This window comes from Macrobrachium rosenbergii, chromosome 12 (assembly GCF_040412425.1).
Source record: "Macrobrachium rosenbergii isolate ZJJX-2024 chromosome 12, ASM4041242v1, whole genome shotgun sequence".
NCBI classification, from domain to species: Eukaryota; Metazoa; Arthropoda; class Malacostraca; order Decapoda; family Palaemonidae; genus Macrobrachium; species Macrobrachium rosenbergii.
The window spans coordinates 25,533,755-25,556,378 of record NC_089752.1 but is presented as its reverse complement, the minus strand read 5'-3'; the positions used below and the strand labels follow the sequence as shown (position 1 = coordinate 25,556,378).

At 36.1% G+C, this 22,624-nt stretch overlaps 1 protein-coding gene across 1 annotated transcript in view; it reads left to right on the top strand.

Moving 5' to 3' along the window:
- The window catches only part of LOC136843977 (protein argonaute-2-like), a 564,386-nt gene that overhangs the window by 500,677 nt on the left and 41,085 nt on the right, over positions 1 to 22,624 (top strand). The window contains exons 16-18 of the mRNA XM_067112994.1: positions 11,449 to 11,636; positions 12,442 to 12,642; positions 14,165 to 14,285. Of these exons, the coding sequence (XP_066969095.1) occupies positions 11,449 to 11,636; positions 12,442 to 12,642; positions 14,165 to 14,285 (510 nt within the window). The remainder of the gene's footprint in view (positions 1 to 11,448; positions 11,637 to 12,441; positions 12,643 to 14,164; positions 14,286 to 22,624) is intronic.

Sequence of the window (22,624 nt, the reverse complement as noted above, 5' to 3'; positions counted from 1 at the left end):
ACCTCCAACACAGACTTAAGCGTGTTATTCTTAAAAATAAGTGGGCCAGTGCAGGCAAGCACTTCGGACCACAGCACCCAAAGAAGCATTTGCAGGAAAGCTAGAGAATACCAACCTTAAACTGAAATGAAAAGAACACAAGCTTTGTGACAGAAGTTTCTGAGCCAACTCTGCCAAAATGACCAGTGAAAGGTGCTCAGGAGAAATGGAACAAACGCCACACAGGGAGGGAAATCTCCCAACGAATTTACTGATATTCATGACAGAAGTACACAAACAAACACATGGAGCACACAGCTTTTACACAGTAGTAATGACCTCATTAAAATGAAAATCCTCCAAGATATTAGCAAAATACCCAGAGTGGATTTTGGAATGTGAGAATCTTTACACAGGAGCAATATGGGAAAAATCAAGGCTGTATGAACAAAAGGACAAAAGAAATCTTGTATGCAATTTCCAGACTAGATTAGAGATCACAAGCAATGTGATTAAAGAAACCTAATGACTAGTTAACAGAGGAAAGCACCTTTCAAAATGAATGCAAAAGGAATTCCCAGTGGATCGAAATATGTCAACAGGAAAGAATTTCTGACATTAGTGGAAATCACATCCAGACAGATTCTGGGAACTGAGTTGTATAAAGTATCAAAGAAAATGTCCATTTTGGGCCCCTCCACTCTCGTGGCTATATGTTGGACTTTCTGAATTATTTCTTGATAATTCAGTAAACTGTGCATACACCTATTATATGTAAAAATACGCTGTACAGTACTGCAGGAAACTGTCTAACTAGAGAAATGTAGAACACATTTTAAAGGGAAGGAATAAAATTCTTCAGAAAAGGAACAATAAATGCTAGGATGTGACCTCAGGCAAATAAAATCCTTCCCACCAGAAATTTATGATTTCAGGCACAGGGCAAAAGCTCTGTTCTTGCAAGGGATTCACATTACCTAATGAGTTGAATGAATCAAGATGCTTCAATACCTGTTGTTAGAAGAAGGGTCTGTGACGAATCTCTCACGATGAGAATTGATACTTCTGAAGAAAAGGACAAAAAGTACAAGGGAATATGGTGGCAGAAGTGACCAGTTCAGTTTCCTGGACTGACTTTCACTCTCAAAACCAGTATGCCTAATATGAGTGGCCAAGGATTTACAATTTGAAAAATATTGGTTGTACTCATACTTTAAGTAAACATCCAGGAAGAATCTTTTAGTGACCAGCTGAAGGACTTGAGAGAGAGTCCTGCCTACTTTCACTTGCAAGTAAAATGACAAGTTGAATAAGCACTTCTGTCTGATACTTCAAAATGAAACAACAGTGGCATGCATAAAGAATTCCAACAAAGACCTCACGCAAAAACTGTTGACAGCACCATGCAATATCTCCTCCAACACCAACTTTAATCAAGAAATTATTTGTCAACCAAAATGCAAGAACTTGAAGCACACACTCGAGAAACAAGTGATGTTACAGTTCACTTTTGCTAACCTCTCCTCTCATGGGGTTAGACGTAAGAGTTCACTCAAGTCCCCTCTGCTCCGAGCACTTTCTGCCTGAGCCCCCACCAGGTGTGTCTCTCCACTTGTCCACTTTTCCAGCTTAGCACACAATCTTCGTGCCCTCAAGTATGAAAAGGCATTTTAAACAGGGAGACAAGAACACTAATGAGACAAAATAAAACGACCTGGTGTCACTTGTACAGTTCACTAAAAGTCTGTCAACAACAGTCTCCAGAAATCTGTTAAATTACTAATTCTCACTGGCAAACATCTACAAAATAACATTACGGTATGAAAATAATGTACATTATACATCCAACGAGATACACTACAGACATTTGCCTCTAAATATTACCCAACACAATAAGAATGCTTAGAAATAAATTTCAGTCAATAAAAATACATTTTTGGTTACAAATGCACAATATGGACAAAATGACTCTGTCCTGTTGGTATTTTGATTGCATTACAATCTCACAAACTATAATAAAGATAGAAAAGTATATTGTGCAGAGTCAAGAGGCATACTTTGAATACTTTCAAAAGAAGAATTTATAAATAATTGTTCCTTCAGAAGTTAATGAAGTCTACCCCTTGAAATCCATCAATGCCACATTTACTGCACTTCACACAAGCCGATACAGTTGACAATACATAATTCAACAGTACGATACAGAATGAGAAAAATTAACCTTTGAATTCTTACATACAAAATTATATTTAGTGAGAATATGTTCCTGGTGTTTACGTATACATTTTATTGGAATCTGGAAGGCTCAATTAGCACACCATAAGTAAATAAAAACATTTTCAAAGTCTGGTACGAAAATTCCTTCGTTCAACTAGAACTGGTGATAAATCAGTTCCGACGTAGCTGCATGGACCAAGTTTTCTATCAGTCATCAACTACAGGAGTCAAACAGCTCAGCTAACACAGCTTGTTATTAACTCTGAATTATTATTTTATTTAATGTTATTTAATCTTATTAAACTTAATATTAATATTTGAAATTAGTACTGTAAATCATTATTTTATCGTAAAATGTATATGTACATACAGTACAGTATTTAGTCATGAAATTAATGTAAAAACACAGAATATTGCTATAAGAAAAAATCTGCGAATGGGTGTTTTCTCCCACAAATAATTTATACGTAGGTTCCACAGAAAATTCCGCAAATTGCTGAGTCTGCAAATTGTGAGAACACGAATCCGGGGGATTTACTGTAGTGCATAATTTTTGTTGAGGATTACATTCCCTAGTTAAGTTTTGAGTCATAGATTATAGTATTTTCTCTGCATTATTAAATCATTTAGTATTATAAGGAATTACTTTGGATGCTAGAAAGGTAAAAAGAAGAAAATAAAATGTAGATTCAAGCAATATTCAAAATTTAGTATTTTTTCCATGTTTTGAATGTTACGAACTTGGAGAGAATTTCACAGGAGCAGCATCCGACATTGGGAGTTCATAAAGTAAACAATGCCACCATCTATCGACAAAAATACATGCTAAATATAGAAGATGGGAATTCATCAAAGAGTTAAATTGGGATTATAGAAATAAGTATGCATATTTTATGAGTATTCTCGTGATTTTAAGAATAATGCATGGTAGTTAATCATGAGAACACTCGGGGATAATCAGGGAAGGAGTTAAAGGAACAGGTTCTACTTCCTTGTGTTTTTCTGTTCTTTGCAAAAATTCTTGCCTGCCAGTAGAAATGGCGCACAGAGCAAAATTTTGAACTTGTGACCCTGTCTGTTCATATATGAAGGTTCGTAAGTAGTATGTTGTGGTGCCACAGACCTCCAGAATAACAGCGATATCCAAATAGCACGCATATGGATAAATAAGGGATTACCTTTATATGTACATAGATAGCACCTATGAGATATTTAATATATAACACTTTCATTGTAATTTAAGATACAGTATGATCTTTGTAATGTAAATACAATTTTTAGTGTACCCTGTATCCACTTTCTGTATAATTTTGGGATTTTCATTTGTTAGGTGCTGAATTGTTATTAGGTCTAGGGCTTCTTGTCTAAATACAGTATGTTTATCCATCTTTTGAGTGGTGAATATTGTTTTGTTAGACAGCATAACAGAGAAATGTTATTCATCACATACCTCCCAAAAATGTCAACAAGAGTCATCACCACAACCAATTTGATGGCGAGTCACTTTTCATCATCACTCCCTTCCGTGTGAAAGAGTCCTACAAAAAATATTTGTAGCACTTAGTCATAAATAAGTTGCAGTGAGTCAAATATTAGGAGCAAAAGTAGATGCTTTTTCCAGACTGCAAATTTGGACTACTTGCCATTTTTAATGAATGATGATTTTAGAAATTATTAAATGGTATTCACAAAATTATTGTGTACTTTAGTACATCAATGAAAAACTAACAATGTAATGTGTAGTACATATATATCCGAGTTTTGAGACACCCCTATCGAATGGCACTTAACAATTTAATGTGTAGTACATATATATCCGAGTTTTGAGACACCCCTATCGAATGGCACTTAAATAGTTTAATCATTTCCAAAGTATCGAGTTAAATTTTAAAAAAATGTGCTGACCAATGACTATTTGTAGCAAGGACACTCAAAAAATACAAATAAAGAATTTAATTTTACCCCTGCAAAAATTGCAAATTACAAGTAATTTTGTGTAATTTTAATACAGTTTGTTGGCATTCTATAATTGTTGTATATTATTATATATTTTTTGAGAAATACAATAAGTAAACCCATTTTCTTTTCAAGGATTAAAGATTTTATACCAAGGTTTTAATTTTGTTTATATTTTGTAAAATACATTATTTTTTTTTACTTTAGATGTGCATGGAAATACTTTTGATTGCTGCAACTTCCCTATTGAACTTGATTTTTAAATATCATATTTCCTAGCATAGAAGATGATCTAAACTTGAAGACACCCCCAATTTTGATGAGCAAAATTTTGGAAAAAACTAAACTTACAAAAAAAAAAAAGTCGCACTACAAGTTGATGGCTATGTTTTGGTTATTGTGTTGTGCAGTCAACTGTCTCTCAGCATGTAAGTATCTCACCATCGGTGGATACAGCTTACTGATTACTGTAATTTTCAGTTCATTTATTGCATTTTAAAAGAACTTTGTTTCATGTATTTTTAAAGTCAGTGATTTTAATATTGTCAATTTTTCTGATGTTGATATACCATCAAACTGGAGAACTGTAACAAGAAATTTTTCTGTCCGACAGTGTCTCAGTGCAAGAAGTATTTCAAGAGTTAGGCTTATGTAGTAATTTTTGTTTTACACTCAGATAAAGAAAAAATGAAAACCTCTTTGGGAAATATTAGAAGTATGGAGTTGCCTTGTATTGCACAGTTATACTGTAAAAGCAGCGATCAAATATGAAATCCCAAATAGAACAAAATAAAAATATAATGAAGACTAAAACCTAAGCAGTACAAATTTTACAAATAAACATTTTAACCCTTAAATGCCGAGCGTCTATTTACAAAAGTGTCTCCCGTATGCCGGCGGGGTTTGAGAGTTAGCGCTGTAGTGGAAAGAAATTTTTTTTTTAAAAATCACAGCACGCTTAGTTTTTAAGATTAAGAGTTCATTTTTGGCTCCTTTTTTGTCATTGCCTGAAGTTTAGTATGCAACCATCAGAAACGAAAAAAAATATCATTAGCATATATAAATATTGGAATATATGACAGCGTGAAAAAAATTTCATATATAATTGTATACAAATCGCTCTGTGAGCAAAACGGTTAAAGCTAATGAGTTATTTTTTTCTTTATATTGTACACCAAATTGCGATGATTTTGGTATATAACAAATTGTAAAACAATCAAAGCAACACAGAGAAAATATTATCACAAAATTATGCTTGAATTCGTAACGTGCGGACGTAAAATAAAGGTTTTTTCAAAAATTCACCATAAATCGAAATATTGTGCTAGAGACTTCCTGTTTGTTGCAAAATGAAGGTAAATGATTGAATATTACTGGAATGTAAGAGTTTTAGGTTACAATTGCAGTTTTCGACCATTTCGGTCGAGTCAAAGTTGACAGAAGGTTTAAATTTTGGCACTTATCGTGATTTATATGAAAATATTTCAAAACTGATGAAAGCTACAACCATGGGTTATTTTTTGTTGTATTCTACATGACATTGCGCACATTTTCATATATAAACCTTTATGTAATGGCTAATAGAAAACGGTGCAAAAATTACGACAAAGTGACTAAAGAATTTCTGAGATTTTCAGCAGAGTTAGCGTGCACGGACGTTAGAAAAAGTTTTTTTTCAAAATTTCACCATAAATCGAAATATGTGGTAGAGACTTCCCGTTTGTTGCAAAATGAAGGTAAATGATTAAATATTACTAGAATGTAAGAGTTTTAGCTTACAATTGCATTTTTCGACCATTTCGGTCGAGTCAAAGTTGACAGAAGGTTTAAATTTTGGCACTTATCAAGATTTATATGAAAATATTTCAAAACTGATGAAAGCTACAACCATGAGTTATTTTTTGTTGTATTTCACATGAAATTGCGCACATTTCCCTATATAAAACTTTATGTAATGGCTAATAGAAAACGGTGCAAAAATTACGACAAAGTGACTAAAGAATTTCTGAGATTTTCAGCAGAGTTATGCACATGACGTAAGGAAAGTTTTTAAAATTCACCATAAATCGAAATATTGTGCTAGAGACTTCTTGTTTGTTGCAAAATGAAGGTAAATGATTGAATATCACTAGAATGTAAGGTTTTTAGCTTACTATTGCATTTTTCGACCATTTCGGTCAAGTCAAAGTTGACCGAAGGTTGAAATTTTGGCACTTATCTTGATTTATATGGCAATATTTCAAAATTGATAAAGGCTACAACCATGAGTTATTTTTTGTTGTATTCTACATGAAATTGCACACATTTCCATATATAAAACTTTATGTATCGGGTAATAGAAAACGGTGCAAAAATTACGACAAAGTGACTAAAGAATTGCTGAGATTTTCAGCAGAGTTACAAGGACGTAAGGGAAAAAGTTTTTTCAAAAATTCACCATAAATCGAAATATTGTGCTAGAGACTTTGTTTGTTGCAAATGAAGGTAAATGATTGAATATCACTAGAATGTAAGAGTTTTAGCTATAAATTGCATTTTTTCAACCATTTCGATAGAGTAAAGTTGACCGAGTTTTTAAATTTTGTCACTTACCGTGATTTATATGAAAATATTTCAAAACTGATAAAAGCTACAACCATGAGTTAATTTTTGTTGTATTTTACATGAAATTGCGCACATTTTCCTATATAAAACTTTATGTAACGGCTAATAGAAAACGGTGCAAAAAGTACGACAAAGTGACTAAAGAATTTCTGAGATTTTCAGCAGAGTTAGGCGATGACGCTGACGTAAGGAAAAAAGTTTTTCAAAATTCACCTTAAATCGAAAATATTGTACTAGAGACTTCTCGTTTGGTGCAAAATGAAGGTAAATGATTGAATATCACTAGAATGTAAGAGTTTTAGCTTACAATTTCATTTTTCGACCATTTCGGTCGAGTCAAAGTTGACCGAAGGTTTAAATTTTGTCACTTACCGTGATTTATATGAAAATATTTCAAAACTGATAAAAGCTACAACCATGAGTTATTTTTTGTTGTATTCTACATGAAATTGCACAGATTCTCCTATATAAAACTTTATGTAACAGCTAATAGAAAACGGTGCAAAAAGTACGACAAAGTGACTAAAGAATTTCTGAGATTTTCAGCAGAGTTAGCGCACGCTGACGTAAGGAAAAAGTTTTTTCAAAAATTCACCTTAAATCGAAATATTGTACTAGAGACTTCTTGTTTGGTGCAAAATGAAGGTAAATGATTGAATATCACTAGAATGTAAGAGTTTTAGCTTACAATTGCATTTTTCGACCATTTCGGTCGAGTCAAAGTTGACCGAAGGTTTAAATTTTGTCACTTACCGTGATTTATATGAAAATATTTCAAAACTGATAAAAGCTACAGCCATGAGTTATTTTTTGTTGTATTCTACATGAAATTGCACAGATTTTCATATATAAAACTTTATGTAATGGCAAATAGAAAATGGTGGAAAAATTACGACAATGTGACTAAAGAATTTCTGAGATTTTCAGCAGAGTTAGCGCACGCGGACGTATGGAAAAAGTTTTTTTCAAAAATTCACCATAAATCGAAATATTGTGCTAGAGACTTCCCGTTTGTTGCAAAATGAAGGTAAATGATTGAATATTACTAGAATGTAAGATATTTTGCTTACCAAAAAATATATATATATATATATGAGTATATATATATATATATATATATATATATATATATATATATATATATATATATATATATATATATATATATATATATACATACATACATACATACATACATACATACATATATACATACATTCATACATACACACACACACACACATATATAATTTTTTATTTGGTATGAATGCATAAATAAAAGGAATGCAGGTTAAAAGCTTTTTTTTCATAAAACGAAATAATATACAAAACACCAATAAATACAGGTATATAAAAACTTGTAATAACTATAAAATTAAATATAAAATCAATGCAGAATACTCACTGTAATCCTGACTCTTCTGTTTCTATTCTTGTTTTCTCCCTCCTCCATTGAAGAGTCTTGCATTTTTCCCTCTCTAGACATGACGAGGTACAGGTGGAGGAGCGAGACGCGCACCCTTACTGCAGATGGGCTGCCCTTCGGTGGTCCGCTGCGCCCTCCAGTGTCCCTCGGGTAGGCGCACTCCAATATATAACCGCAGTGTGGTGTTTGCGGTCACACTTCCTGATCCTGCAAAGTGCTACCTTGCAGGTGCAACAGACGAACCAGGTGTCTCTTCTTCTGGCATTCATATGGCACACCTGGCACCAATTCTGCTTACGCCCTTCTAGGGGCTCCAGTGTGTGATCCCCTGCCTGCAGCCAACACACAGGGTCCACTACCCGATAGGACATTGGAATGTGAGGGAGGGCGGCAGCAGGGACAGGGACAGCAGGGGCGGCAGCCTCATCAAGGGCGGCGGCAGCAGGGGCGGCATCAGCAGGAGCAGGACGACCGAGGTTGGCCCTCCTAGCAACATCTGCCCCATCCTCTCAGGGCAGATCTGGAGCTCGGGGCAGGGGGACGGTGTTGGAAGGCCACTCCTCAGGATTGAAGTTTATGAGGGCATTCCTGGCCACCTCGAGAGACTGGATGTGGGACAACCTCCAGGTGTCCGAATTGTACCCATAGTAGAGGATGTAGGCATTCTGGAGGGCCAACTGAAGGAGGTATTTGAGGAGCTTCTGTGCCCACCTCCTGGTTCTCCTGGCAAAGGGATAATACTGGATGAGTTGATCAAAGAGATCAACTCTTCCCATGTGCCTACTGTAGTGCTCAATGACAGTAGGCCGTTGGACACTGAAAACTCCTCACACGTAACCTCGCCCTGTCGACGTGTCTTCTTCTGCTGAACGCACTCTTCTTGGATGGGCTCATGACTGGTCGCAATCATGGGCACGAGTCGGACTTCTTCCAACAGATGACGAAGACATCTCCTTCCCGCCACTCTGTCTCTCCTCTTGCCAGATGTTGCGGGTGGCTACGAACCTCTTGAGGACATTTGGGGCCCCACGCACCAATCCGAAGGGTACCACTGACGTGCACACCTGCTTCATACAGTTCCTGGGCCAGGGATACCGAGTTATAATAATTATCCATAAACAGGTGGTATCCCTGGTTACGAAACGATCCACAAGACCAAAGACAGTGTCACGGCAGCGTGGAGAAGACCCTGGAATACACAGAGAAGTCAACGACGTATCCAGTTTTGGATTCCGTAATAAAAATAACTTCACACCATATTTCTTGGCTTCTTGGGGTTGTATTAATTTTTATGCTTAGACGTCCTTTGTATGGCATCATCCCCTCATCCAAAGAAAGGTTCTTGAAGGAACCACGAGAAACTGGGACCGTTCACGAATGTACCCAACACCGGGAGGACTAAGATGAGGCGATCTGGGTTATTCCGGGGTATGGCCCTTCGGGTTGGAGGCGTTGAAATACCTGTCCAACGCCAGGAAACTATCACAGGGCATAATGTCAGCACATTGGCGTACTTAAAAAAATTCCGCCTCCAATATTGCCTGATGTCGGCAGCAGGCATCATTCCAAAAAAATGAGCCCCAACAAATGCGCCATGTCCGTGAGGTTGCAGCCCCGCCATCGATACAGCAGCGTCGTCTGCAGTTCTCACGGCAGTACCGAGGTAATCTGCCGTCTCGGGTAACGAGGTATTCCAGCAATTCCGTGTAAGGAAGAGCTGAATGAACCCCAGTGCAGCGAGGCACAGGGACAATCCAGTCCAGGTACTGCCATGAATGGGTGCATGTTAGGTGGGTGGGGTCCCCAACCACCCCTCATCACTTTCGGACGAACGGCCTTCACCTAGGCTGCCGCGACGCTATGGTGACCTTCTACGGCACATGCGTAAGCACGATCGCACCCCCACCCCTCCCACTGGCCCATTTCACTTCACTCACTATCACTTTCTGTCTGTCCCCACCAGCCACAATCGGTGCCTCCTCCTCCTCCTCAGACTCTCCTCATAAGCACTGAAACCACTGAACTCGAGTTCACTTTCATGCCTCTGGTTTCTCAGACGGGACATTGGGTGAAAATATTCGCTATCCCTGACATTGGGCGTGATGTCCTCGTCACTAGATGACCAAGTGCCATCAAAATGAGGACTTCCACCTGCTTCCTCGATCGAGCTCTAACAAGTATTCATCAATGTCCTTTTTGTTGGAGGCCTCCCAAATGTTTAAGGAATGCTCTCTCAGAGATCCCAATGTTTCCTAGGAGTTGTAAAGGCACAGGGTACGGCCCTTTGGGGCCCACGGGTCACTTTGGCCACACGTGGGCCGCACAACACAGCCATAAGATGGATCACCTTTGGGTGCTGGGTCCCTCCAGCATCCGGTCTAAAACGTGTCTCACACACCGCCACCGACAGGCAACACGCGCCTTTCAGAGTCCTGATGACGTTGGGACATCTGCGCATCGCCCCATTGCGCCGCAGAAACATGCTAACACTTGCACAAGTTCGCAAAACACGAACGCCCAAGAAATCGCCTCGACAATGCGTCACTGATGCTTTCTTTAGTGGGAGAAGAAAGAAATTTGTGCATGCGCAGCTGGGGTCATGCTTGTAAACAAACAACAGCGTGATCCGTGAACCCCAGCATCCTCAAGGCGCGTGGTTTAAAATTTTGCAAATCAGGCCTATAAGTATTTTTCCACAAATATTTAAAAAACTTTTGTAGTCGATTTATTTTACGTCCGCTTGGTACCCGACAGACAATTTTTGTCGACGTAAAATACATCCAGTTGGCGTTAAAGGGTTAATCTTCAAAGTTTGAAAATATTTGGCATATTGACACCATTTGTATATGTAATGTATAAACATGACAAAAGTTTTGTATTTCAAGTATTGCTGTAGTAGTAAGATTCTTTTTGTATGAGAATGAATCTCTGTGATTAATTTTTTATGATATTTGTTTATTAATTATTTTAACCAAGTATAATTTGTACCATTTATTCAGAGGTCATATACAGGAGTTCTGATTACTATCTAGCAAAGGTAACCTTCCTCTGTGGTTAGGATAGGCCTACGAAAAACTTAATGTTCTGCTTCTGGAATGCAAAGTAAATTTCTAAGACTTAATTAAAAAAAAAATCTTTGACACTGGGAAATATGGCATTTATGTATGATTTTAGGAAAACTCGGATGAATAACATTTTGTTGTAGATTTGGTTATTTAATTGTTCATGTTATTCTAAAATATGACAATTTTCTTTTTGTATTCAAGATCCTTGACAGACCTGTTATGATTATGGGAGCGGATGTGAACCATGCTCCAGCCTCTGATAAAAGTGGAACTCCCTCCATAGCTGCAGTAGTGGGTTCACTGGATAAATTTGCATCCAGATATGCTGTTGAAGTCTGTCCCCAGACATCACGAAAGGAAATGATTGAGAATATGAAAGAAATGACAAAGTAAGTTTACTTTTATAGTGTTTATTACTAAGGCATTCTTGATCAGTTTTTAAAATTCTAAAAGATTGTTCTACTTGGGTAAACTTTCTAATATGTAGACTTGAAAATTTTTTCTAGAGTGCATTTTTGAATGGTAAAATCCACAGTTACATTGTATTTCTTTGGAAGAAAATCATTAGCAGCCAATTAATGATTGGGTTACCAGGTCGATTTCCTTATTGTGCATTTGTAATTCGTATAGACGTATCCTTAAAAATCTGGTCCATGATCTAATCAGTTTAGAGGATCTTAACTCATCTCACTTATCTTATGAATTACCAGGTCAGATTTATTATTGCATTTGTAATTGGGAGAGACGATCTCAAAAATCTGGTCCATGATCTAATCAGTTTAGAGGATCTTAACTCATCTCACTTATCTTATGAATAACAAGTCAGCCTTTATTATATAAAATTATTTTTTTGGGTATCATAAATACACTTATTCAGTGTGGGCCTTCAGATCCCACCACTTGGTGCTTTATTTTTAAGTTTTACACACAAAATGTGAGAGGTGATGATCCAGAGAGATTTTACCTGCCTTCAACTACATCTCTCTTGTTCTTAATGCAGTAGGTTTGTATTAATGAAAATAAAGTTTCTAATTTTTATGTCACTATTATGCTGTCATAAATCTGTATGTGGTAAAGTTTTGTTTGATTACTATTTCACAATGTATATTTCTTTTTTCAAAATTTTAACTTTTGCAATTTTCCTTATTATAGAAGTTTAGAATTTCTAATTTGATTTTGTTGTATTTCTTGCAGAAGCCTTTTGAAATCATTTTTTTATGCTACTCGCTTTAAGCCTGAGAGAATTATTATGTACCGAGATGGTGTAAGTGAATCCCAGTTTTTAGAAGTTCTTGCTTATGAACTAAGAGCAATGCGTGAAGCTTGTACCGCCTTGGAGGAGGGTTATGAACCTGGCATCACTTTCATTGTAGTGCAAAAAAGGCATCACACCAGGTAAGTGTGAAAATAATTTTTTCCTTTGTAATATTGATCTTCAGTGTGAAATATTTCCATAATGTGATTATCGTAATTAAACATATACCTTTTGTCTGTGCAACACATAACATATTTTTCATAGTAAGTGTATTTAAATTGAAGCACAACTTTTGACCTTTCATGATTTTCTAAAATTAATTTTGACATTTTTTATGACAATGTACTCTCACGTCATTCTTACCCTTGTGATAATTACAATATACAGTAATCTGTATTACTCATGCAAAGATAAATATAATTTATACATATTGTCTGTCAAAAGTAAATCTCTTAAAGGATCATAATAATTAATATTGTAATAAGGGTCAAGGTATTTACATAATTCCTCAAAAATCAACAGGAAGTTCAGGTAAGTGTTTGCTCTTTTGAAGCTTTTTGAGGGATACAGCACCTTGGAAAAAGCAAAACACAGTAAAGTGCCTATATACTTGTCTTAATTAGAATTTTATGGTACTTTGATATCTGGTTCCAAGTTGTTGATGGTATCACTACATTAAAGATATTTAAAATGCACATTTTTGGTGTACCGTTATTGAGAATGGCTTACATTTCTGTATCATGTTTAATTGATCACTGTATTACATTGTAATTGTTTCTGATGCTCTTTGCTGTTGCACTTCAGTAGAATAAAACTACAAAATCGAAGAGTACTCACAGGTTCTTTCTTTTTTTTTTTTTTTTAAGTACAGTATTACTCTTATTACCTAATACTGTATTATCCTGGTCTGTATTATATTTTCATCAGAATTACAAGTGTGTGTTAATTTAGATAAGCTTTCTGTTACTCTATTGTTTATTTCAATTGTGTTCAGCTCTTTAGTTTTCTTGGCGAATATTCTCTTAAGTGTTTGTGCTCATGTGAATTTATGTCTTCATCTGTTATTATTATAAAATAAAAGAGGTATATTTTTTGTCATATTAGCCCTATCCTTTGTAACTTCTCCTCTATGCAATTATCATCCATATGTTGACTGACTGATTAATTGAAATTATGGAGCAGGCAGTATAAAATGTTTAACTAGTGAAAAGAAAATTTGGAAGGAAGAGCTTTGTACCCATATTACCATTCTTAGTACTAATAAATTGGTGAATGTTACCATCCTGTATTCAGAATCACACTAAAAGTAACAGACACATGTTACAGGGTTAAGTAAGTAAGTAATATTGTAATACATACTGTGGTTTAAGAGTAGTATGTTCACCCTAACATCTGTAACCCATGACTCAGTGGTGATCTTGAACATTCTTATTTTGTGCATAGGCTGTCACACTGCATTGTAGTGAGCATGTCGGTTATCTATTTCCAGAATGCTTTGGAGTTGTCCTTTATAGACCCAAGTAGACAGTGTCCATGAAATAGCATATAGCTATTTTAGATATATGTGGTATTATTTAGTTGAAAATTTTCATCTAGATGTTAATTTAGATTAGACCTGTATGAGGGAGAATGTGTATTGATGTGCCATTTTTCTCTTTAAAGGTTCTTTCCAGTTAATGAAAGAGAAGGCGTTGGCCGGTGCAAGAATGTTCCTCCAGGAACAGTGGTGGACACTGAAGTCACACACCCTACTGATATTGATTTTTTCCTCTGCTCACATGAGGTAAAGAGGATTTTCATTTTGTTTTACATGTTAATTAATTTTTACACAGTTTAATTTTTGTTGTCAGAAATCATAGCTACATCAAAATATACTTAATTTGAAGTTATTTTTATTAGTTAGGGATAGTGAATCCACTTCAAAACTTTCAGGTTAAGTATAAGCCAAGGTTATCTGGACTAAAGGGGACCAAAACAAAGTAATTTGATTGTGTGATTAGTCTTTGATACTCTTAGTAGCAGTACATTGTACATTCCATAAATCTAGAACCAGTACATCTGACCAGTCCCTTTATTGTGTAGCTTAAAATATTAATTTCTTTGTAGTAACATTAGTGGTGGCAAGGAAATGGCACCAGAGAATGGTGTAAAGGCAGAATCTGACTTTATTGACTTGTAGAACCTTAACTTAAAGCCAGATCAACTTGGATAGGAAAGACTTAAATTTTGTGAAGTAGAGACACTTCTTGGTACTCTTCATCATCATACATGTTCTTTCCTTAATTGGGTTAGATGATGATGGACCTTATCATCCTTACCTCGTGTACTCTGTGTGAAGTTCCCATCCAATGCACATGAAAAAATCCACTTGTTTCTTAAGAGAGGACACTGTAGGAGGGTTTCCTTTGAAAGCTTATTGATATTTATTTCAAAGCTCCTATGTTTTGCTGTCAAAGTTAAACTTTGCAGTTAATTGATCATAATTTTTGGGAAAGCACAATTACAGTACAATGAATATGAAGCCTGAAATAACTGAAGATTGTTCAACAATGTGCAAGAGGATTCATATTTTTACTTACCAAATACAAAAATGAGAAACAGATGCAACCAATGTTAATTATTAGTGGAGGCCTTTGGTAGATGGGCAAGACACTTAACAATAGATGTGGGTTAAATCATGGGCACCAGAATGAAAAGAATATATGCTATCCATATTTAGTGAGTCTTGACAATAAAAGAAGCATTGCATTGAAGCTTGGCAAACTTTATGAAGGATAGAGGTGAAAAAATGGCTTCAGGTTTTACCATCTTGCGGGAACAGAAAGGTAATACTGTAGTAGGTTGAGGATTCTTTTTTGAACTTGAGTAACCCTTCTCCCCACAAAAGAAAATCATCTTGGCCATGCCCAAATGGACTTTAGCTAGCCTTTTATTTTTATTTCTCCAAAGTTTTTTCATTCTCCAAATGAGTTGATGGATCACATATACCAAGAAACAAGAAGTAGAATCATAGAACATTTTCTGTTGCAACCAAGAGATAGGTTCATTAATGGGACCATAACAAAGCCCTTACAGTGAGTGGGGTTAGGAGTAGGTGCTTGATCTTCAAGTTTATTTCTTATAAACAAACCCTTAGATCTAACATAGAATCCTGAAGATATCATGTCTTCCTATTATACTGGGTGAGAAGTAAGCTTTATCTTATGCAATAATATAGTTTGTACCCAATGTGCTTGAAGGTAAGAGTGCAAAAGTACAAGAATATTATGATATGTATTCCTTATTCTGAATTTGCATACAGTTATAGGGAACAAACTTAGGTTTTGATTAATAAGAAATTACTACAGAAACAAGGGTCATTTTGCTGATGCAAAAAAAGCTAAAGGAAATACAGTAAAATTCAGTTGAGAGTAGTAAAGAAATAGAGCAGTAAACTGTTTTAAAAATATAAACAATGTGAAATCAATAGCTAGATATTTTTTTTCCTATGGGGATAGAACCATTGCCTTTTATATTAGTATCCTCTGGCACAAGCTAGAATGGCCATTGAATTTTAGTAACATGGCAGTTAACTGGTGGAGATGATGGGTGAGAGGGGGTAAACCTCACTCACCTTTCTCCTCCGTGTGCCTTGTTTATTTATTTTGCTTTTATGTATGTCTGGGGGTTTTGTTTTTCTCGAGATGGAGAAGAAACATGACTAAATGCCAATGTGAAGGTCATGGGCATGCTTGCGGTTCCTTAATGTCTTCCATATCTGTAGACCAACATGAGTTCTGAGTTTATTGTAGAGGCAGAGAGTGTACTCATTGCCTCCTGATGCCCTTGAAATGTTTCTTGGCCCTCTCATGTGGGTCTTCAGGGAACAGCACTTGTGACACTAGTGTTGTGACATCTCTGTTTTGGGTATTCTGTCATAAATACATTTGTTATTGCTTCTTACCTGTGGTAGAAAAGATGGTACAGATATTTTAATATATGTTCGACCATCCCATACTTCGTCGCAGAGGTCCGAAGATGAAGGGGGATAATAAAGTGATATCATCTTGCTTATGTTTTGTTTGCTCAGCTACATGTTAAGCGGGCATAGAAGAATATACAAAATACAAAAACGTATACAGTATAATGGAATCATAACATAACAAACATGATCATCGGAGCTCATTACACAATAAGGAATCATATCCTACATATATGAGGTACAGCTTTACAGTATCGAAGCCTGTATGTTGGATTCAGTACTAACACAATAATAATTGGTTATACTTATACATTAAAGCATGATGCAATCCTGCGCTTGTTATATAAGCATTTGCATGCAGCGTTACATAAGGTCTTGCACTTACATTAAGACATACATGACAGTCTCCTCCCCCTTTACATGTGACTAAGAAACAACTGTTTCTCAAGACTTTCAAGTCTAATCTTTCAGGTGGTTTTCCTGTACTCATTCTTCTAGGAAGTATTATAGGTGTGTTCTGAGCTTGTGCAAGATTTTCTTCTGTATTTACAGTTGGTGGTTCAACGTCTTGGTGAGAAGTTCGTACATTTGAGTTAATTAAGTCTGAGGTATTTGAATCTTGTACTTCTGTGTTATTTGTACTGAATGACTGCAACTGATCAACATGACATTTTACAATCTTTCCACCGACATTAACATCATAATGTAAATTTCCTATATTCCTGACAATTTATCCTTGTACCCATTTTTCTGGTGTATTGTATGACCTTACCATAACATGACTTGAAGGAGTGAAATGGCTTACCTCAGGATTTTTTTTACTTGATCATAACCTTTCTGTTCTGACTGACTCTGCAAGCTAGGATATATAAGAACCAACTTATTCCTAACCCTCTTGCCCATCAACAAATATGACTGTACTACACCCATTGTGCTATGTGCGGTTGTTCTATAGGATAATAGGAACTTTGCAATATGAGATGCTACATACTAGTTTGCTTGTCTACACTTCATATTATGTTTCAACAAATCTTTCTGCTTCACCATTTGTTGCTGGATGGTAAGTCGCTGATAAAGTATGTTGTATACCATTTAAATTTAGAAATTCTTTAAACTCTTCTGCAGTAAACTGTGGATCAATGTCTGTTACTATTCTTTCTGGCAAACCATGGGTTGTGAAGATTTGCATGAGTGATTTTGTAGTTACTGCTGATGATGATGTTTGCATTGGTATAACTTCTGGCCACTAACTATATACATTACTAATATCAGATATGAATATCCCAAAAATGGACCTGCAAAAGATATATGCACATGTTTCCATGGGTATTTGGGTAATTCCCATGGGTGCATTCTTGTTGGTTTTGGATTATTTTGTTGCACTGCACAATTAATACACTTCTTAACCAAATTTTCAGTGTCCCTATCAACACCAGACCACCAAACATAAGTTCTAGCAGTTGACTTAGACCTCTCAGTACCTTGGTAGACCTCACAGTACCTTGGTGGTGTGTGTGTATTTCGCATAGAGTTCTACTTCTTAATGCATATGGAATCACTACTCTTGATGCTCTCAGAATACAATCTGTGTGACACTTGATTCATTCCAAATGTGTTTGTATGCTTTAAATTGGCATTATTTGGACAAATATCTCTTCCAGTAAATAAACTCTACTATTTTTGAGAGTACTGGGTCTTTTATTGTACCTTGTGCTATTTCCTTAGCTGTAATAATTAAGTTATATGCAGAAATTAAAAAAATACTTCCATCATGTTCTTCTGGTGCTTTTTTATAGGCAATTTTGACAAAGCGTCTGCATTACCCCATCTTTCATGTTGGTCTGTACTGTTATAATCATATGCAACTAATGTAATTGGCCGACATTGTAGTCTTGGAGCTTCTAATGTAGGTAAGCTTGCCTTTGGACTTGAAATCATCAGTAATGGTTTGTGTCTGTAATTAATGTGAACTTTTTCATACCATAGAGATACATATGGAACTTCTTTACTCCATACACTAATGCTAATACTTCCTTTTTGCTTTATGAGTAGTTTCTCTTTGCTTTGTTTAATACTCTACAGGCAAAAGCAGTAGGTTTTTTGTACTCTCAGGCATTACATGTGCTAGTACTGCACCTAACCTATGTTTGAGGTGTCACAAACCAACTTGATTGGCAAATCCATTTGATAATGTACTAGGAATGTGGGTGAAGTCACTTCCGCTTTGATTCCTTTGTCCACTTCCATTTAACACCCTTGTTCAGCAAATTATATAATGGGTGAGCAATTGTTGCCAAGTTCTGAATAAAATTTCCATAAAATGCTACTAAACCTGAAAATGGTTGCAATTCCTTTACATTTTCTGGTACCATTGCTGACCATACTGCATTTACCTTATATTTTGTCTTGTGAATATCTTTACCATTTACGATAAAGCCTAAATCCTCTACTGAGTCAACTTCTAAAATACATTTACTCTTGTTGACTTTGATATTATGTTCCTTAGGTTTCTGTAGAACTGCACGTAACCTTTCTCTATGCTCGTTCTTGTTTTTACCAGATACTAATATGTCATCAATAAAAATGAATACTGATATACCTGCAAATATTTTTTCCATTGTTTGCTGCCAGATTGCTGGACTGCTAGCAACTCCATATGGAAGTCTTTTTGAATGATACAGCTCTAAATGTGTGTTTACACTACTGTACATAGCTTTTGGAAATTTTTATCTATGGAGAGCTGTTGAAATGCTTGTCTAAGATCTACCTTTGAAAATACTGCACATCCTGGCAAAATTGTGAACGTGTCTTTGGGATTTGGCAATGGATGTTGAGCTTTCATATCAGATTTATGTTATCTTGTAATTCCACACAACCTAATCCTTGACTGGACCGTTGTTCCAATAATTGAAACTAATGGTGTGCTCAGTATGAATAATTTACATTTTCTCATGAACTCTATTTCCAATCTTCACTAGTTTCACAGTGATTTTCAATGTGTATGGAACTGGTCTTTGGGGTCAAAAAAATCTAGGAGTGGCATTCTCCTTCAAACAAGACTACATGTAATTTTTACTGTACCACCTCTATCTTCAATACTTTGTAACTATGAAGATTACGCTGAACATTTCTCTGCTGGCTCATGTTTTGTACCTGTAACCCTTAAAATATCAGGCCAGTCTAATTTGATACATCTTAACCAATCTAAACTCAATAAGGTTTGTTCTTAACCTTTGGCTACTGTCAATGGTAAATTGCTTATCTTGATCATTATACTGTACTTTCACTTGTGATGAGCCAACTACTTCTATCTATGTTTGTACCATTGTAACTTTTGCGCACCTTGTCTGAAGGTTCTATCACTAGGTTACTAAGGGATTCAGAGCTGATGAAACACAGTTTTTCTGCAACAACTTTTTGTCAAAGCATCGAATAAAGGTGAAAGTTGGCAAGTGTATATTTTATAACCCTACCTAATTTTTGCAAGTACTGTACAGTATTACTAGTATCTAAGTTCGATAGTTTTGATATAGAGTAAAATGAAGTTGCTGATGCCGGAACCGAGAAAATCACAGACAAGTATCCTAAAACTATTCGTGATGTAAACATAATATGATGTCGTGAGGCCCTGCCCCTCCACCTGGTAGGTGGTGAATGAATATGCTTACAAAGTCTAGGCTTCAACAAAATCGATAATGGCCAGCAGGATATGGAATTGTCCCTGTGGTTGCAAGACTGCATTTGTGCTACGGCTTGCTACTTTGCATACAAGCGAGAAGATTTACTATAGTGTGAATACGTAATTATTTCTATAGTGGGTAGTAGTTACTTGGCAACACTCATCTCTTGCTGCAGCAAATAGAAGGCTATAGTGTCAAAACCTGAGGTAAAACAAAATGGATTGTCTTTTTGTATTCCTGCCCTAAATAGATGTAGATCTAACAAATGAGCTATAGACTGGGTTATTATGTGGATGAATTACGTGCATTAAATTATTTGTAAAGTAGAAACAATACGAATATCAAGAAAATGGAAGAATTCCAAGCTAACAACTTAGTCCCAACAACTGCAGTTGAAGTTGCTCCCAACAACTGCAGTTGAAGTTGCGATGAAACTTCCACAAAATAGTAATATAATAATAATAGTAATAATAATAATAAAATTGTAATAAAATTATTGAGAATGATATGCAATCAAAGGGATGATGACAAATCCTGCTCACCATCATTGATATCACTGAAGCCTATGATGGGTACTAACAAGGCCAAGAGAGACAAGGTCTACCCAATTGGATGGAGTCACCTCCCACCTGGGGTAACTACGTAGGCAATGATGTATCTTAGAGGTACCTGCTCATTACAGAATTCACCTGCTGATGCAATAAGGAGGTAGACAATCTGCCTACATAGGGGATTTTGGGGGAAATAAGCAGGCCTTATCTTTCTCTTGGCCTTGGGTACTAATATCAATTAGTGTCATCAGCAAGTGGGCAGAGCCACAGTGAAGAGATGTTTTCCCTATATGTAAACTTCTCTTCACTGTGGGTGGAGCCCCGTGATGTCATAGGTTACTGTCACTATTGTGTTCAAAACCCTTACCTGCAATTTTGATGGCTCTGGCATAGGAAATACTTTTACTCTGTTAAGTATTAAGTACCAGAACTATTGAACTTAGGTACTAAGTAATACTTATAAAAATTAGGTAGGGTTATAAAATATACAATTGCCAACTTTCACCATTATCCACTGCTTTGATAAAAAGGTGTTGCCAAAAAATGTGTTCCATCAGTTCTGAATCTCCTAGTAGGTATTGTTCGTGCAACTCTTTCAGAAATTGTCACATCTGCAGCTGTCTCTATTTGCATGGATGTGTTTCCCATTTATTTCTATTTGAGCCAAAAGATGTTTTTGTGCATCTATGTTCACAGAATTAATGTGAAATGCAATTTCTTCTACTTCTGTTGTCTTATGTGTACTTTCTTCATTTGTGCTAGAGCTGTCATCTGAATTTACTGATCTGTTTAGTGGTCTCTTGCTTGGCAAATTTACGTTGACTTGTTAAATGACTACGATTTCTCTAGTTATTGCACATCTGACCTGACGCTGGGCACTTATCCCAATCTTTGCTATAATGATCCTGTCTACCACATCTATAGCATGACTTCTTTTGGGATTTCTGTAGCCTACCTGTATGACTTTGATTTTTCTGTAAGTACACAGTTGGCTTACCTGTTTGATGTGTTTGCCCTTTCTTTGCATGTTGGTAACTCTTTTTATAGGCTACTTGACTTACCTGGCTACTGCTGTCATTATGAGTCTTACCTACAATGACACATGATTGATAATTGGCCATTTCTAATGCTCTTTGCAAGTTAACTTCTTTTCTTGTAGCAATTTCTTTTTAGGTTCTTGTGACTTACTCCTTTCTATATCTTGCTCTATTAACCTCTCTTCTAGATCAATAAGTTCACAAGTAGCAGCTAGTTTTTTTTAACGTAGTCACAAAAGTGTCTATCGTCTCACCTGGTTCTTGTGATCCTTGTTTAAACTGATGACGTTCTGAGTATTTATTGGCTTGAGCAAAATATTATGTGAGCCCTTCAGTTGTGTCCTGCAGTGAATCATCTGTTAGACTCAAAGTATTGTAATCTGAACTTCTAGACCTGCAGTATGAAGCAATAAAGGCTTCTGCTGCTTTTCATTTATTTTCCCTAGTGCCCCTAGATAAACGGAAGCTGCCTATCCACATTTTCCATCTTGTACCCACTGATTTAGGATCATCATCGCTATTAAAGCTGCCTAGACTTTTGATATCTAGCGGCATGTTTGCTGTTAGTTACTTAGAAATTTGGTTTAGGCTACCAGTGGGAGTTTTGATCGAGACTGGCCTATACAGTGTTAGGTTATGTTATATCTTAACTAGTTGAATCCCTAATAAAATTCAAGCTAGGCCAAGTCAGTTTCTCCTTTATATCACACACTTTTGGTGCTTACACTCACAACTATTACCTTGTAGGCTACACTTTCATAGACCTATCTTGAACCCTAATGCAGGCTATATTTGCATAGACATACCTTGAGCCCTTTTACTCTCTGAAGTGACCTTTTTGGCTTTTGGTGCTCCCGATATGGTGCACCGCTGTAGGGTTGCTGGTTTGAGTG